A 19,898-nucleotide genomic window follows, 5' to 3' on the forward strand; every position below is an offset into this window, starting at 1 on the left:
TTTATGATTGTGACGCATCCAAGGTACTTTGCATTTAAAGTGTTGCATCTATAGTTCACTATGGACAGAACTGTTTTACCTTCTAAAGATTGCATTTTAATTATTGTATGTTGGATTTTTGTCATTTTGATCTTGTTTGGTTTAGATCAAGATTACTTATTTTTCTAAACTGGTGTGGTGTCCATTTGTAGTGTTTTCACTGTATTACGTATGTGTGCACAAATGCTATACACACTGCCTCTGAAATAAGCCTGTCTGCTCGTGCCAAGCTACCAAGGTGGTGAGCAGGGGTTGTTTTAGAAGTGTATCCCCCTTACCCTGACTAGGAAGAAGGATCCCGACTTGGACAAAGGTACAAACCATTTCCAACTGGAGACCTCATTCCTAACACCCGTGTGAGTAAGCCTATGATACTGAAGCGCAGCACATGGTAAGTGCACCGGTGAGGTAGCAGGCCTAGTATATAACAAAGTATTTGTGAAACCATGGGGCTCATGAGGGATGGCTGTCCTTATTTATCATTTCACGAAAAAAAGTAAGCATTGTGTCCCAGGCCGCAGCTACTGATTGTTTACAGAGATGACGGGCTTCCTCCCAAAGTAGGGCGGTGCTCTCCGATTCCCACCATCGGAGTAGAGCCCTGGGACATTGTAAGACTAATGGGTTTGGGTAGCCCACCAGTGCAGTGAGATGGTCTGCTTGGCTAGGCGCAAGGCCAGGTTTGCAAATCGTGCTTTTACTTTGTGGTACCTCCCTCACTTGTAAATTCCCTGGTCAGTTGCTTCCCATGTGTTCAGTGTTGTAAGCTTAGTAATGGACCCAGGGCATCATGCACTGCACTCCAATAGTGAGTTATGGTGGGGTTTAACCATAGCATGTGTTGGAGACTGGCTGCTGGGGACTGACATCTAGGCCACGCAAGGTGCGCCATGGGAAAGTTCCATGTATTGAATATGTTTAAAGAGTGCATTAGGAGAGAAACTATGAAGGGACTCTATGGTCAAGTTCCATTCGGAATCATGTTGGAGGCGCACGTCATCCTCCTACATTTGATGAAGATGTGTCAAGTAGATCCCCCCGTTATCTCTGGTGGCTTTTTAAAGCCATTTTATCAGATGGTGCCCAGCGCCCAAGGTGTAAGGGTATTCATAATGGTGTGGGTGGTGGGCTTTTCATATATTGTGCGCTACATGAGCCAGCATGCTGTAAACAGTTGCCAGTGTAGAAGGACCTGTCCTGGGGGGATGCTATATTCTTGACCCAACTGTTCAAATGTGAGTAGCGCGCGGTCTGGGAATAAACTGGCCACAGTCTCTATGGACATAGCATGCCAGGCAGAAAGGCCTTCAGACATGGGTAATCTCGGTAGCCCCTGGCAGTGAACCATGGGAGCATAAGGTTACACATGGCATGTCAGTTGGAAGATCTGGATGAGGCCCTAACGGGCCACCCATGCGTGTAAGGACCAGGAATGGTGTAGTTTAACAGTGGGTCGTAGGACACTAGTGAAGAATGTCAGGGGTCAGCGGTCCAACCCCAGTGCTGGTTTCGAATAAATTCTTAACCACAGGACAGTGGGATATCCATTGGAGTTGGGCCACAAGGTAGTATGATTCAAATTACGGAGTGCCTCGTCTGCCGTAGCTCACAGGCTATTGTAGTTTGTGTAGCGCTATCTGACGACGTTTGTCATGCCAGATCAGTTCCCTGAGCATTGATTCTATTGTCTGGGCAGATAGACTGGCACATTGACTAAATAGTACAGTAATATGAGAACGACTACCATTTTAAAGATATCTATTTTGCCTGTGACGGCAAGGGGTAGGTGCTTCCAGAACTGAGTTTGGGACTTTAGAGCCATGAGTGCTCGCTTCAGGTTTCCCTCAAACAAATCTTGCTGTGAGTGGTACAAGCAGACGCCTAAGTAACCAACCGTTGTATCTGCCCATCCCAGTTGTCCACCTCCAACCCGGATCTCTTGAGGGGGCACGTTATGGTGCAGGGGAAAGACGCACGATTTTGCCAGTTTACCCACAGGCTTGCTGCTACCTTGAATCCCCAGAGTACCATGTGTATCGCCTCGACTTCTATAGTGGCGTCCCATAGATAGAGCAACAGATCATTTGCAAACAGTGACACCACATGTGTGGTGTCATCCAAGGGGATACCCCAATGAACAACCTCTGATCGGAGACAGAGAGCAAGGGCTCCATGGTAATGGTGAAGAGCGTAGGGGATAAAGGGCAGCCTTGACAGGTGCTGCGGCCTAGAGGGAATGAAGCAGAGATTGAAAAGTAAATCCATACACATGAGGACAGGGTGGCATACAGCAGTTTCATATAGGCTAGAAGACGCCACCAATTCCAATCGCAGTAAGCACCCCGAAAAGGTAATTCTAGGATAGCATATTAAATGCCTTCTCCAGATTGAGTATCAAACACGCTGCCTGGGGAAATCACAGCAAGGCCTGACCCATCATGTGGAATAGCCTCCTGTGGTTGTTTGACATACTGTGACCCAGTGCAAACCCGTTTTGATCGGAATGTATAATGTTAAGTAAGAGTTGGACACAACGGTCTGCAAGAATCTTCCCCAGTATTTTATCATTCGAACCCAGGATAGCAATGGATTGATAAGAGGACAGGCTGTGGGATCGAGTAATGAGATTATGACGGACTTCTAAATGGATGACAGTAGTTCTCCAGCAATGACTCCCTCATTGTACACATCAGCCAGCTTGGGGACCAGGTGGGTGGAGAAATGGTCAAAGTACTCCAAAGGGAGAGCATTCAGTCCTGGTGTTGTGTTGCCTGCCAGGTCATTTATCACCTTTTTTATGTCAGCCTCGGTAATCAAGTCATCGAGTTCTTTGTGCTCAGTGGCGCTGATGATGGGTAATGGCAAGGAGGTTAAGAACTCCATTACCACAATGGGGGATGGGGCAGGTGATGCTCAAATAGCACAGAGCAGTAGTTGTAGAACACTTGCAGTATGGCTTGCTGCAAACTCAAAGGGGTGTGGGGTTATGCCAGAGGCTATTTCAATAATGGCGCGATGCTGATCTCCTGGTGAACTAGCCACACCAGGAGGCAGCCTGTCCCCAGTGGAGTGTATCTGGACTGTGCCACAAAGTTGTAACAACAGAGATGCTGTATGAGAGCAGAATGGCCCTCCTTGGCCTCAGCCAGTGCCCTTCGCGTCGTGTCAATCGAGGTGTGCTAGAGACTCTTCAGTGGCCTTGATGTCCCTGTCCAGCTCTCGGCCGACATCCACTATGTTTTGGATACACATGACCCTGACTACTACCTTAAAGGAGTCCCATTCAACAGCATGCACCAAAATAATGACTCACCTGAGTTAGTTGGTTGCCTCTAAAGACTGGATCATCCAGGACTTCTCGGAGAAGCCACCATGTAGGAGCTGGAGGAGGGGAAGCACTCCAGACCACGTCTAATAATTGGATGGCATAGTCATAGATGACTCGACCAAGATAGTCTGAATGTTTTAGACGCAGCAGTATAAAAGTAGAGCAAAGGAATCAATGGAGGTGGATGTATCTGTAATGGGTGGCTGAGTAGTGTCAGTATTGCCTTATATGTGGATTGTTTGCTCTTGAGGTGTCCGATAAGGACCAGTGTTGGATACAGCAGGTGAAGTGTAATGAGTGTTGGCATGCAGGTGCTTGAGGGAGCAGTGGGTGGGATCTGTCTTGGTGAATATCAAGGACACTATTATAATCCTCACCCAGCACCCACAGGATGTCTACCAATTGGGTTAGAACCCTAGATAGGGAGACCCAGAAATTGTATTGATCTGAATTTAAGGAATAAATACATCTCAGTAGCACCTGTACGGCATCCAAGCAGCTCTCTACAAAGACGTATCTGCCCACCTTGTCAGCTACTGTATTTAGAGTTTGAAAGGGTGTGCCTGGTTGAATCCAGAGTATCAACCCGTGCATAGATGGAATATGTTGTGCCATGTATTGTGCACCTCCAACGTTGAAGCTCACCAATAGTGAGATGAGTCTCCTTGAGGAAACTAATACAGGATACCCCCTGTGTACAGAAGTTGTGCAGTCCCCAGCGATCAAGGAGAGAACCTATCAGGGTGGCACCCCTCTGACAAAACTGCCTGATCAAAAGGTAGTGCTCCTGGGCAGGAAAGGTATCAGATCAAGTCATCCGCTGTCTGTGGGGTGACCAATGGGCTGGTAAATGACCATCAGTGGCCGGATGGTCTGGATGCGTCATCGTACTCGCTGATAGTGGAGTCTGCTTCAGAGTCTGGTGGTGGCGAATGTTGGTGCTGACTGCTGCTCCCATCTCAGTTCCTGCTGCGAGGGCACCCTCGTGCCCCTAGGAGACCTGGCTGCCCAACAACCACCATGCCTCCATCGTCGTTTGGTGTGAGGTGCACCATCTCCATCTGTATTGAGACTTGCACCTTGGTCAGTGTCGCTATCTATCCAGTGCCAAGGCGAAGCTGGCCCAGTGAAGAAGTATGTGTGCTGGTCATAGATGACTTTCAGTTTTGCCAGCTAGAGTAGCGAGTATTGTTTTTTTAGGTCCTGGAGTCAGCACTTCACGCCGAGGAAGGAAGAGCATTGCCTCTGTACCATCCTTGTGTAGTCAGGGAACACTGAACCCTTAGAGTTTCCAAATTTGAGTGGAGCCTTTTGTTGGGATGATTGCAGAATGGAATCTCTGCCATTGTAATGAAGAAGTCGTGCAAAAGGGCGAGTGGCGAACTCGGGCTAGGCCGTTGGCGGGCACACAGTGCGCAAGCTTCAGGGCGAAGTACAGGGACAGCACATGAGCTTGGGTAAAACATTTCAGGAATGCGCTCATCATGTGGGTGTTCTCAACCTCTTCTGAGAGTCCCATCACTCGTATGTTATTGCGCTAAGCATGCCCCTCAGCCTCGTCTGCCTGGCTCTCCAGGTGCTGAGCACTCTTGACGAGGTCCCAAGCACTTTCTCCCTGGTCTACCACTGAGCTTTGATATCTGAAATAGAAAGCCCTGCATCTGACACCCTGAAAGCCAGTTTCTGCTGGTCGTGTTGCAGTAAGCCAAATTCTGTGCGGAGTTCTTCTATCTTGGTTTCTACTGAGGACCGAGAGGACTCTATTGCATGCCATCCAACACTTTCGTTCAAGATGGTCTAGTATCGGAATTATTCTAAGGCTATTCCTTGAGTTTGATCTCTCCTTCACTGCAAGGCCTGCATGATCTTAGGATACATTATGGACCTGCCAACCTTGTAAGAGGTATTTGTGTGCAAGGTCTTCCACACAAGTGTTCCTAGTGACATCCTGGAGGAACAAAAAATGAGTAAAGTGCAGCTTTTGCTCTCTAGATTATCACTGGTACCAAGGAAAACAATAATTGGCAAAGCCCACGGGTCTCGCCTATCTAATGAGCGCAGAGATGTTGGCTTCCCCAATGTCTGTCTGTAAAGTATTGCTTAAAAAGTAAGAGAAAAACATTTCAAAATACTGGTAAAAACAAAACATTTGTCTGATGGTATCTCAAAACTGTACATCAAATTCAATGTTTTCATTCTTAAATGTTGTGGTTTATTTTTCAAATGCTTTTCATTAGGGAAAAGCAGAACAGAATTGAAAAAGAATGAGGTACAATGGTAGGCTGCCTCAGATGTGCACGTTGGTGGGTTTCCGGGGATGGGATGCGATTGGCATCTCTACCTTGGGGGATGTTATGTCAGGCTGTGTCCTCAAGACATTTGAGACTCTGCGGAAGGAATTTGCCATGCCCCATACACAGTTTTACAGGTATCTTCAGTTTCGCCACGCATACTGCCGTATGTGGCAGGTCTGGAGCGACTCCCTGAGTTTAGCCCGCTTGAAGCCAAATTATTTATGGGTGAGTTGCCAGACAAGAAGCTGTCCCGCATTTACCAGACGCTTGTGCGACATTGCTCCCCGGATCTGCAGCGCCTTAGGACCTCATGGGAACAGGATGTAGGCGAATTGGAGGAGGAAGACTAGGTGGAGGACTTAGAGGGTCCCCGGGGGGCGGCGATCTCCACGCGCCTGCGACTCATCCAGTTCCGATACCTGCACCGCACCTACTACACCCGACAGCGACTGTGGAGAGCGGGCATGGTGAGGTCCCCTGATTGTTTGAGCTGTGGGATGGGGGTGGGTACCCTGATACATACAGTGTGGGAATGTGGGGCGCTGCAGAGATTGTGGAACGGGGTTCTTAGATGCCTGGAGGAGGTTCTGGCCTGGGAGATCCCTCGAGACCCTAAATTAGTATTGCTTCATGTTATGGCCGGGGTGGGGGGTAATAGGCACAAGCGGCACCTACTATTACTGGGATTAACGCTGGCAAAACGAGACATCGCGAGAGCATGGAAGGCGCCCCGGGCTCCACCGCTGGCGGCCTGGAAGAACGGGCTGGACTTTTGTATGGGGCTTGAACTACCGGTCTTTGTGGCTAGGGGCTGCCCTCGGAAACACTTTAAGATCTGGAAACGATGGGCGGATTACAGGGGTCCGGAGTTGGACCCTCCACCGGAGGATGCGGCCCTTCCAACTCTGTGAAAGATTGAACTTTACGACATCACGAACAGTAACTGTGTGTACATAGCGTATATTGTTTATCACCTATAGGTGCTGAACCAAGCAGGCGGCAGTGCTCGGGGGGGGTGTTGTTGATGGGGGGGGGGGGTCTGTTGTGTACTTTCCTTCCTTATTCTCTTATCATTTTACTGTAAATCACTGAAGTGGATGTTAGGACGTTGATGATGGCGATTGACTCTGGGTTACAGAGCTTTGCATACATATGTATCTTCAGTCAATAAAATGTGTTAAAAAAAAAAAAAAAAGAATGAGGTACTGTCAGAATGTAAAGGGAGACGCTAGCCAAGGATTAATTTACTTTCCACAGAATGCATTTTGGTTTTCTGCAGTACCCCAGGCAGCAGGTTTATGGGCCACCAGAAGAAGCGTCATGCTAAGTACACCGTCTGCCTGAGAGACCAGTTAAATAAATGCAGCAGATGGCCCTTCCCCCAATGCCATAGAAGCCTTTGTTAGTTAAAGCATGTACTTTCATGGAAAATGTGGAATGCAGGGGAATAAAGCAAAGCAACCCTTACTAGTAGTCTGATCTTTAGCTGTACCCCAGGACAAATAACCATCTGTAAGAGTTTGAGGAAGGAAGCAGCAAAGAGGAAGACATTTAGAAAGTGCATGCCCCTTCCTGGAGTGCGGAACGAAAAAGAATAAAGTTGATCCCCAAGTGTAGAAGTTCTGTAAGGGGCCTGACTCTTGCGTTTCCTTTTCACAGGTGAATGTCTTTGAGGGCTCCTTTGTTGGGAGCTGTATAGCAATTCAGTGGTAAGCAGGGGACAGGCTAACCCTTGCCTCTTATGTCATGCTTTGGTTCCCTGCCTTCCTCTGCTCACCCCTCATTGTCTAGTTAACATATTGTTTCCACTCTTAGGCTTCGGTTACGATTGCTGTTTAAACTACACCCCTGACCAAACTATGGTTTGAACTGGGATCGCGAATGCAGGTGGTGGAATAAACTTCGTATTCTCCGAGCTTTGGGGCTGAGCGGGTTATTTCACTGTTGGAGTAGCTCGCAACAGTGCAAAATAAAATCTGCACCCCGAGACAGGACACGACTTTTCTATCCAACATCAAAAGACTGCAGATAACCAGCGATCTTGTTTGTATGTAAGCCTTTTGACTTTGTGGTCTGTTTATGCCGTAACCGATGGATGGTAAAAGATGCACGGGGCATTGACTGCATGATTTTTTTAATGGTTTTTAGTATTGCAAAAACATAGCTGCGTAGAGCAATGGAGTACTTTATAAAGACCTCTTTTATTGCTACGAGCATCTCAGACATGAGATGCTGTACACAGAATGGTATTACGCTTGTGTGGAATCAAACAGAATCCTGATTAAAGAAACCAAGATATTATAGAAATATGTAACTCTGGGAGTACTGTGAATAGTTATTTTATATTACACATATTTACTGTGCAGTGGAACAAGTGAAATCAAGTGACATCCCAGAATCACACTTTGTTTGGTCAATTTTTTTGATTGGGTCACATGTATACTCTCTCCATCACTTGCAAATGATAAACTGGACCACATCTCCGAATTACATCACTTGAGCAGCAACAGAAACTAATAAAGATGAAAGCGGTTCTTGAGATTTGTATGAAATACCTTGCCCCGAAGTAGACCTAGATTCGGAGTGCAGTTTACCAAATTCTATATGCAGTGCTGACTATGCTGTACTGCTATTACTAATAATGATATTATGTATTGACACGACCAGTTAAAAAGCCAGAAGTTTTTTAAGTAATAATATTTATGTAATAGCTATAAACTATTCGATATTGCACTAATGTCATTGCCAAAGCCCAGTAGCAAATATAGGTGTGTTCTTGTGGCCTGAAGCTCAATAGTTCTCAGCCCCTCAGTGTAGGCCATCTATTTGATATGTTTTAAAGGCCTACAATAGGTCTCAGTTTATGCACAGTGTGAGATATTGTTTGAAAGCTACATGCATACATTATTAATTATAAGTCATTAGAGACATGACACACTATGGAATATGATATAACAGGCTAACTACGAGAATGCAACAGCTTCTTGCAAGCTTAGCATCAAGGTCAGGAAATAAAGCCAGTGCATGAATGCTCATGTATGCAAAGCATAGACCTCTTGCAATTCTGAGTCCAGTTCTACTTACATTAGTATAGAGCTTGTTTTTGCTAGTGTTGTGTTGTGAGAGAAGACAGCTTTCTTGTATTGAGTGGTTATTTCGAGTATTGAGCAATAAGAACCGCATATTATTTGGTCATGCCTAACTGATGAGAATTTATGACCTGATTTGGAGTTTGGGCCAATGAGAATATCTGTTATAAAGCAGTGGATGTCCTTCCCATCCACTGTATTTAGAGTGCATAGACATCTATACTCTAAATAGGGTGATCAGGACATCTGCCACTTTTTGGTAGATATCCCACATACACTAAACTCTAAATCAGGCCCTTAGTCATTATTAAAATGTTAATCTTCTCAATACGCAGAATATCCAATGCCCATACTAATGTATTCTGTTGTTCATATGTTCCTATCCTCAGGCCTAAAGCTCACACAATGAGTGTCTTGCTGGACTGCGTCTGACTGGAGGTACACCTAAACGGTTGTCCGTGCAACGTAGTTTAATAACGATATCAGGCGTACAATGAATGGGAGGTCATGCAACATGAACCACCGGACTTCAGGCACTCCTCAGGGTCCTGGTATGATCAACGGGCAGCAGATTCCCCCTATCAGAGTGCATGCCGGGACCCCTTGCCCGTCATCCAACAGCAGCACACCCAGCCCAGCCACTGGAAACCTGTATCTAAAGATGCCGATGGTGGGAGGCGTCACCCCTCAGAGCACTTCAGCAGATGGCTCCATTCACTTTCCCGCCCTCAGCCCCTGGAGGCAAGTTTTAACGAATGGGAAGCCAGTGTTCCAAGTACCGCAACCTCTTGGACATCCAACACAGTCGTGCTCAAAACCAAAGCAGCAGGGGTATGGAAATACCTTTCCAGTGAGCAGCCTAAAAGGTAAGATTTCACTATCAGTTAATTTTGTGTTTCTTTTTATTTAAGTCTGTAACTCACACCTTAGTTGCTGAAGAATAGAAATGAGCATATATTTAATTGGCAAGTTATCAGAATGCACAGGGTGATGGTGGTTGCCATGACATTTTCTTTCCACTAACCTGAGTGAAAAAAATGGCCAAGAACAATTTTTGGGAATCAATCACAGCCAAGTAAGGTGTTTTGTTATGAAGTACCACCTTCATCATTCAGATCAGATGGCAATTGACTAATTCATTTCATAAAGAAGTATATATTTTGATCTGTGTTTAATAAACAAATGTACCAAAGGAAATGCTGTTCTGTACAGCAGTAACTGCCCAGTAAACCTGAAAGTGTCGCAGGTCAACTACATGTACAAGAAGAAGAGAGGAATGGATATTATGGATGGACCTGGGCAACATGTGTGGAATCCTGGGAGAGACTAACTTAGCTTGGTTTAGGGTTTGGCCCTCAGAATTTCTTAACACAACAAACACCCACTAGGGCCAAAGAAAAGCCGCTTAGGCTATGCACAGAACTCGGGATAAGCTGTTGCAGCAAGGTGAGTGATGGGTCTGACTGTGGCACCTGTCAGGGTAAGTAGATATAGATGGTAGTAAAACATTAAAAGCCTTGTTGGACCCTTATGATGGGCTACCTTGCCACTTGTATAATTTAAAGCCTTCTTACTGTAGAACAGAACATCACACATGCACCCAGAAAGGCTCAGATATGTCTTAAACAGATATTATGTGGCGGCCCCAAATGCACTCTAAGCGAATACAACCTCCAGCACTATACCTTAGACAAAACTCAGCACAAGCAAGCAACAGAGTGCAGGGATGACACCTACCATCAAAATACAAACTGTCATCATGACATATTAGATATCTTGCACACTTACAACATGGTACAGGTATACTATTTCGGTGCATATAAGTGTGCTCACAAACTAATTCACCTATACAGCACATAAACCTCTATACAATACTATAGGTCTAAACAGAATGTATAAATCCCAAAATACACTCTCCCGATAACACAGCAAACCTATTTCAAGCCGCCACAGCAGCACATAATACTTCGTTTAGTAAATTTGCAGATACAATCTCACGAGGCAGTGCAGAAGCCAAATAACCCAGCTGGCATGTACACATTTCGAAAGACCTTTGACAATACCCAGCCAGCTGGCAAGACGTCTAATTATGACCCAGAGACATCCTGCCACTGCCTACTACTTACTACAACTCACAAACATACTCTGTTCTGCAATGAAATCCTCAAACCCTGGGCGAGAAGCTACAGAACTGAGAAGCTTTGTAAAACCTTTCACATGGTATAATTCATGTCATATATATGTGTGTGCAATATACCATACCATATAATTAATGAAAGCATATGAAAGCAATAAACCGGACTTGTTAGTTTTATCTCATAACCCATTTATACCGGGGCTTTCTCAGTAATACAAATCGGCTGAAAAGTTGGCTTACAAAAGTAACTCAGTAACTACAAAAGTAACTCAATATACATTTCGAAAATATTGGCACTTTTATGCTTTTGAGACATAACATATATCTCACTCGGACCACAGCTCGAGTTGTAAAATTGGCAGTAACTTACCAGTTATAAAGGGCTCAAAAGAAATGACAAGCTCCCAAGACACTATACTTAGATGTGCATTTGGTTATGGGATCCTTGTAAATAACCCTTCCCGGATCTGGTAATGGCATTTATTTTATAGCCTTGAAAAAAACATCAAATACTGCATTGATTCCTTATCCCATTTGGATTTCACCCACTTCTCTCATTCTCTACTCACTTTGGAGGCCACATGCTGAATGCAGCTATCAGGAAAATGTGGTCTCCTGCTTACGAAGCCACTGGGACCCTCAGCTTCGACTGGCTTTTTTGATGCCGACACTAGCCTCCCAGAAATTATACTAATGTCTTCAGCGAAAAAGAAAATAAACAAGACATGACATGGCATAACAGTCACCGTGGTCTTTTTACCCACTTGGCAGTTTATAATGTACAACGCATGATTCTGGCACAACTCACTGGAGGAACACAAGCAGGCTCAGCCGCGGTCGGTAGTGGGAGTACCTGCCTGGCGGTGACGTGGGGAGGTGGAGGGACAGGGTGAGGGGTAGTAATCTATGGATTACTGAGTTTAACAGGTAAGTAAACATATAAATAAATAAAACTAATTTGGTTGCGCGCACTGCATCGCATTGGGGATGCAATGCATGCAACAAAATTATTTTTATTTATTTATATGTTTACTTACCTGTAAAGCTCCATAATCCATCCGTTACTACCCCCCACGCTGCCCCTCGCCCTCCCCATGTCACCGCCCGGCAGGTTCTCCCACTATCGACCGGGGCTGAGCAGGCTACTACAAGAACCAGAAGGCAGCAGCGGCCACGCCCACTGAGGCGGTTCTGTTGGTATAGTTAGTCGCATGTGTGCAGAGATTCATTGCTGCGCCCACACGCCAATGATGAAAAGGACACTCAAAACGCGTCTGGCGAAGGCGCTATGGATTTTAAAAGCACATTGTCTTGGAATGCATTGCGGTTTCCCAATGAATAAAGCGCATTTACCATCTACCTGGAGGCTCTTCCTCAAGGGGAACATTGAGTTTGTGAAATATATATATATATATATATATATATATATATATATATATATATATATATATATATATATATATATATATTACCACACAAACAGACTCAATTCCGGCACGGTCATATACATATGTATATCCCTTACAGGCCAGAATCTATTGACTTATCAAATACCAACCAATATTGAGCAAGTTGGTGAAGAGGGTAGTTATGAGTTAAATAGATGCTCACCTGAAACACCACACCCTGTTAGATGTCGACCAATAGAGATTTGGGCCCCTACAGCGGACCAAAGCCATTCTCCTAAACACCATGGGCAACATAAGGCATTATGTGAATAGTGGTCAGAGCTCCATTCATAGTCATCTAGATTTATCATCTGACTTTGATAGTATTAACTACATTGTCCTCTTCGACTGAGTGGTTCCCTTTGAACAGCTAATGAGAACTCCCTAAAATGGTTCCAATGTGTTCTAGAAAACTGTAGTACAATGGTGAGGCTGGATCCATTTGCTGTGTTACTTACAACACTCTGTGGTGGGGTACCTATCATTCTGGGTTCCAAGCTGAATGTTCCAAGGTGAGCAGATGATATCCAGGTACTAATGGAGCTAAACGAAACAGTGGCATAAAACTTCACAAGCTTCATTCATCAGGGTTATGTAAATGATTTAAGAAACTTGTGGCCTCATTTACCAAAAATGCATTCGAGAAAAGTGGTCACAATTTGCACACCGACTTTCACCGAATGCATTGTGTAAACAGGTCAGTTCACACAATACCAAAATGTAGTGGGTCACATTCCCACCTATTTTATGACTATAAATGGGTAGGTTAGGTCCCACGTAGCAACCCACCATGGTACGCTGCCATCGCAGAACTGGTGGCGTGCTGTGGCCAGTAGGCCGCCATGTCGGTTCCGTTTTAAGAAAAATTAAAAGCTGTACAAACATTTTTTAAGACTAAGCTGTGGTCTATGGGTGTATGTTGAAAATGGCCATGTCCACACCTCGCTGTACCGCAAGGAGACAGCGGGGAATTCTATCCTCTTTGCTAAAAGTGGACATCCATCTAAACTTATCAATAGCATCCCTTATGGGGAACTATTGAGAATCAAGAGGAATAGCACCCAAGACCGGGAATTCGAGGCGGCTGCCTCTGATTGCCTGGCCCGCTTTCGTTTAAGAGGATATGACGAGCCACTTTTACAGAGCACTCTGAAAAAAGTCAAGAAGATCCCTAGGAATGAACTGCTCAAAAAGAAACATAAAGGATCAAATACCTCTAAGAAAGATACATTTAGGATGATAACACCATATTCCACAGGTGCCAACAGACTTAAAGTAATGATGCACAAAACCTGGCACATCCTACTTACTGATGAGGTGCTAAAAGACGATCTGCCACCATATCCACTGGTGACCTTTAGCAAGGCTAGGTCCCTGGGTGATATGCTGGTGCATAGCCATCTGGAAGCTCCTAGTATCCAAACGAACACTTTGAGGGAAATGAGTGGGTTATTTCCCTGCGGAAAGTGCAAAGCATGTGCTAACAGCCGTAGGGTACTCCAATATGACATTCCGGATGCGGGCAGAACAAATAAAATCCACAAATCTATCACGTGCAATACTACCTATGCCGTGTACTGTCTAATATGCCCGTGTGGCCTACGCTACATCGGGAGCACGATTAACCAACTCAAGTTGAGAGTGCTGGAGCACCTTAGGGCAATCGATACAGTAGACCCCTCATATCCAGTAGCCCGACACTTCGCGGAACACCACAACAAAGATAGGAACAAATTGCGATTCTTTGGGTTAGACCGTGTTCCATGCAACCCACGGGGAGGTGACAGACTTAGGAGGCTACGACGCCTTGAATCAAGGTACATTATAGACCTGTCCAACAAGTACCCGAAGGGTATGAATAGCGGGGAGGAAATGGCAGTACACCTTGGTAAATAATGAATAACATCTATAACAATCCTTGTGTACTGAGTTGGGCGAATTGGCTGTATCATCCTGCCTAACTCTGCCTACATGATTAAGGGTGTCTATCACGGAATTAACCGTATGTCTTTGCTCTTGACTACGCTGTTATTATTGCTCGGAAACAACTTTTGACAATAATTCTTGACATTATGAAGGGATCTTCTTTAAGTATCATTGCAGTTGATCTGCTGTACCGATATATCATTTATTGATAATGAATTATTATTTTTCAAGTTCCAATATTGGAATTTTGGAAATTTGAACATGAATGATGAAATGTTTTTATCTTTTGATTGCCATTCAGACTTTGTGTTTCTTTTTCTACAGTGTTAGTGGCATGGTAGCTTTCGCTTTATGATAGTCATTTCATTATCTGTAACTATCTGTAATATATCAGAGTTTAATAATGATGTTATGAAACGCGCTGAACATCCACATGCAGTTCCAAGTATTATATTTTCTGTATATATTTGTTACACTGTATTCCCCTGTATAGGGACACATGCCGATCCACGGCTTTATTGTGTTGAGACCCTTCTCTCTTGTGAATACTCCAATCCGCGGAGATATCTAACATGTTCCAAGATGGCGCCTATTGTGGTGTTCGAAGGGCTGGTCCCTTGTCGGTGTTTACCTTTGCTAACAAACTTGTATTTAATTGGAACTGCTTGGTATCGGTGAGAAACACCGAGGAAGGCTAACACTGAAACGTTTGTTTGCTGCTGAATAAATCACTGTGATCTGTTACTGCCGGAGTGCTGTTTCCTTTCTTTAAGGGAGAGGATTTGCGAGCGTTATATATATATATATGTATATATATATATATATATATATATATATATATATATATATATATATGTATATAAACACAAACGGATGACGTGCTTCTGCCGCTTTACACGGCGGGCACTCGACGGGGTTCGCCAGCCCCTAAATATTAGACAGCACTCCTGGTCCACTTTTCCTTTGCTCGAAAAAACCCAGAGTCGAGGCCCCAATATAGTTAACAGTGCTTCAGGTTTATTTGGCACAAGAAAAACCCTACGCGTGAGCAAGAGGTCGGCTGACCTCGAAACGTGTAGGGTTTTTCTTGTGCCAAATAAACCTGAAGCACTGTTAACTATATTGGGGCCTCGACTCTGGTTTTTTTCGAGCAAAGGAAACGTGGACCAGGAGTGCTGTCTAATATATATATATATATATATATATATATATATATATATATATATATATATATATATATATATATATATATATATATATATATATATATATATATATATACACATACACATATACACATATATAACATATTTATATATATCTGTATATATTTGAAGATGAAGGATCACAAGAAAAGAACAGCCAGCCAGGGCAATATATATATATATTGGCAGCATTGCTGGGCTTCGAATAAACACGTAATTGCACTGAAATATTGGGTTCGCTTCGTCTTTTTCCAAGAAACAAGTGGAGTGTTAGACGAGTACGATATATATATATATATATATATATATATATATATATATATGAAAGCTCGCGTGTCCAAGAACACATGCCAAACTCGCGGGGCTACTTTGACAAGGCTTTATTCCAACCACAAAGAAGCTTGAATAGCTTGACAAACAGGGAGACTTCGATTCAGTTCTGTTTCGCCCAAATACCCTGACGCGTTTCGAAGGCGTCTGCCTTCTTCCTCAGAGGGTGACGATGATTAACAGGTGAACAGCAGGACGGGCCTTAATGAATGATGATGGCACGCCCCTGGATGGGTTGTGCTAATGCAGCAGTGCCTCATGGTCCTTGTAGTCCTGCTGATAATTTTTTGCCGCATATTGCGTTACTCTCACACTTTGTCAACTGTGGAGGCAAAGTCTTGCTTAGAAGCCCCTCGCCAGCCAGGCAGCGTTTCGGTCGATGAGCTGGAAAACGGTAAATACCGTGAAACCACCGAGCTGTATGCTCGTCCTATCTGGACTCCTCCCTCGACGATGTCTGGCGGTGCTAGGCGCAATGCAGTTGCCCTGCGACGCTCCGTTTCCCCATCAAGGCGCTGGCACTCTTGTGGCGGGTGCGGCTGGGAAGGTGATGGGACCGTCCAAAAATGAAAGCTCGCGTGTCCAAGAACACATGCCAAACTCGCGGGGCTACTTTGACAAGGCTTTATTCCAACCACAAAGAAGCTTGAATAGCTTGACAAACAGGGAGACTTCGATTCAGTTCTGTTTCGCCCAAATACCCTGACGCGTTTCGAAGGCGTCTGCCTTCTTCCTCAGAGGGTGACGATGATTAACAGGTGAACAGCAGGACGGGCCTTAATGAATGATGATGGCACGCCCCTGGATGGGTTGTGCTAATGCAGCAGTGCCTCATGGTCTTTGTAGTCCTGCTGATAATGTTTTGCCGCATATTGCGTTACTCTCACACTTTGTCAACTGTGGAGGCAAAGTCTTGCTTAGAAGCCCCTCGCCAGCCAGGCAGCGTTTCGGTCGATGAGCTGGAAAACGGTAAATACCGTGAAACCACCGAGCTGTATGCTCGTCCTATCTGGACTCCTCCGTCGACGATGTCTGGCGGTGCTAGGCGCAATGCAGTTGCCCTGCGACGCTCCGTTTCCCCATCAAGGCGCTGGCACTCTTGTGGCGGGTGCGGCTGGGAAGGTGATGGGACCGTCCAAAAATGAAAGCTCGCGTGTCCAAGAACACATGCCAAACTCGCGGGGCTACTTTGACAAGGCTTTATTCCAACCACAAAGAAGCTTGAATAGCTTGACAAACAGGGAGACTTCGATTCAGTTCTGTTTCGCCCAAATACCCTGACGCGTTTCGAAGGCGTCTGCCTTCTTCCTCAGAGGGTGACGATGATTAACAGGTGAACAGCAGGACGGGCCTTAATGAATGATGATGGCACGCCCCTGGATGGGTTGTGCTAATGCAGCAGTGCCTCATGGTCCTTGTAGTCCTGCTGATAATTTTTTGCCGCATATTATATATATATATATATATATTTCCTTGATTCTTCGCGTTCTCAGATTGTATGACGGAAGTCACAGCACCACAACAGTAGGGTAGTTAATTTTAGTTTATTTTAAGTACACCATGTGTAGAAAAGTGCAAAAATGGACGGCCTACGCGTTTCGACTGAAATCAGTCTTCAACTGGACCATAGAGTCCTGGCTGTCTAGAACGTTTTTTTAAAGTGCTCAGTGCTCAAACCATCATTCATTTCCATGATTAAAAACAGCTAGACTGCCAACTTCATTCACAATTTTAGACACTATTTGATCGCCATTTTTTTACATGACTTTAAATCATTTTCTTGTTTTGCTATACATGTAAAGTACTTTTTTTTCTTTTCTTTCTTTTTTATGTGCATGTTATCACATTAATAAAGTGCAAAGTGCCAATTCAATACATAAGGAAAAGTAAAGATATTTTGAGGAGGAAAAAAAAGGAGGTAGATGTAGAGAGTTATTTATAAAAAACTGTACATTTCTTGAGAGGAGAGGGAAGCAAGAAAACAAAATGGGGCAGAGCAGAAGAGGAAACAGAGCAAAAGGTCAATTGTTCCTAAATAGGATTCAGACATTCATTTTAGTTTTTATAACATTATTCTGTATTCTACTTTTGCTCATTTCAAAGAAATATGTTTGTAAAGTACTGTATCATATCCCTTGATAGTTCATGTCAGAGTCCCAGTTATTTTTCTTATTTTCATTCATTTTCCTTTTTTACAGTTTTAGTTCATATCTTCCAACCTCCTTTGTAAATCCTTCTCTTTGTTTTTCTATGTTTCTTTTCTTTCCTTGTGTGCATATGATACTGTTTTTCTGATGATAGAGTTAGTTTACACAGTTTGAGAGGGTTTTACTTGCATTACAATATTGACATCTTGTTTACACAGGGGTTAAAATTCAAATTCTGATTGATGTTCGTTTCATTGTATTTACATTCTCCAGTTTTTTAGAGGTGTATATGTAATTCGGCATCCAAGTTGTGTCCATGTGGGTGTTCTGTGCCCATTCCAAGGATCATTCGGCTTTCCATTCTTCGCAATTTCAAGGTTAGATCTCCCCCTCTTTCCGATATTTTTACAAGTTTAATCCCAGAATATGTTAGTTTGGAGCAGTCTCCTTGGTGATGTTCATTAAAATGTTTCGCCATAGGGTAGTTTGGATCCTTGTTTTTGATGGCCCGTAAATGTTGGAGAATACGCAACTTAAGTTTGTTAATTGTGCTCCCCACATAGTATTTTTCACATGGACACTTGAGTCTATAGATTACGTGTTTTGACTCGCAGGTGATGTGATCCATGATCTTTTCAGTTTTTCCATTTTGTAATGTATACTCTTTGATGTTTTGAGCATGTTCACAAGCCTTACATTTCACACACTTCCAAAATCCTGGAGTGTTTAGCCACAATGTTTTTTTGATGTCTTTTTGTTGTTTGAGCTCCAAATGACTTTGGGTTAGGATGTCCCTTAGAGATGATGTTTTTCTGTAGGTGATGCTGGGGTAAGATGTTAAATGTTCACATAACGTTTCATCCAACAAAAGGATCTCCCAGTTTCTCTTGAAGACACCCTTTAGTATCTGACTCTGATTGTTGAAATCCAGGATGATGCGTGTTTTGTTTTCCGGATCTTCTTTTTGCACATCTCTGGTTCTAACATCCGGCAATCTATGTTCTTGTTGTCCCACTGGGATTAGAAGATCCGATCTTTTCTTCATATTCATTCGGGATTTTGCTGTCAATAACACCTCCATCGGATATCCTCTTTCCAAGAATCGTCCGAACATCCTCTCAATTTCTGCTGTTACATCCTCTTCTTCTGAGCAGTTTCTCTTCGCCCTTAACATTTCGCCATATGGTATGCTCCATTTTAATTGAGGAGGATGACCACTGTTGGCGTGAAGGATGCTGTTGCAGGACGTCGGTTTCCGATGTATCTTGGTGCATAGTTTGTTATTTCTTACACCCACTTCCACATCTAGGAATATGATGTTCGTATTGCTGATTGTTGATGTGAAGTGCAGATTGTAGTTGTTTATCTCTAGGGAGTCGATGAAGTTCTGTAATTCGGTTTGATTTCCGTCCCAAATGATGAATAGATCGTCGATAAATCGACACCAAGTCCTTATCTTTGAATGTTTTTTGTTTTCTTCCAATAAAATCCCAGTTTCCCACACAGCCATCAGTAGGTTTCCATATGTTGGGGCAAAAGATGTCCCCATTGCGGTCCCCTGCTTCTGTAGGTATAGATTGCTTTGGAAGAGAAAGACATTATGTCTCAAACAGTAGGTCAGCATCTCCATCAACATTGCGGAGTGTTCCAGAAAATTCACCGATCTTTGATTGAGAACTGCTGCAAGATTCAGTGAGAGCCTATTCGAGGGAATTACTGAGGCAGCAGTGCGAGTTGATAAATATCTGGTATTGGGTGATCTCAATCTTCACCTTGACGATCCCGCTGACAGAGTAGCTAGGGAATTTCAGCAAAACATGAAAGTACTGCATCTTGAGCAGAAAGTTCTTAAGCCTACTCACCAACTAGGCCACACACTGGATCCGATTTTTGCTAATTGGGAACAGGTAGAAGTCTTCGATCCCATCCCCATTCCCTGGACAGATCACCACCTG

The 19,898-nt window shown here is 44.0% G+C and overlaps 1 protein-coding gene across 1 annotated transcript in view; it reads left to right on the top strand.

Moving 5' to 3' along the window:
* GLIS3 (GLIS family zinc finger 3) overlaps nucleotides 1–19,898 on the top strand; it is a 1,035,169-nt gene that overhangs the window by 25,018 nt on the left and 990,253 nt on the right. Inside the window, exon 2 of the mRNA XM_078677400.1 lies at nucleotides 9,140–9,616. Within this exon, the coding sequence (XP_078533526.1) occupies nucleotides 9,244–9,616 (373 nt within the window). The 5' untranslated portion in view covers nucleotides 9,140–9,243. The remainder of the gene's footprint in view (nucleotides 1–9,139; nucleotides 9,617–19,898) is intronic.

Source organism: Lissotriton helveticus, chromosome 2_1 (assembly GCF_964261635.1).
Source record: "Lissotriton helveticus chromosome 2_1, aLisHel1.1, whole genome shotgun sequence".
Classification (NCBI taxonomy): domain Eukaryota; kingdom Metazoa; phylum Chordata; class Amphibia; order Caudata; family Salamandridae; genus Lissotriton; species Lissotriton helveticus.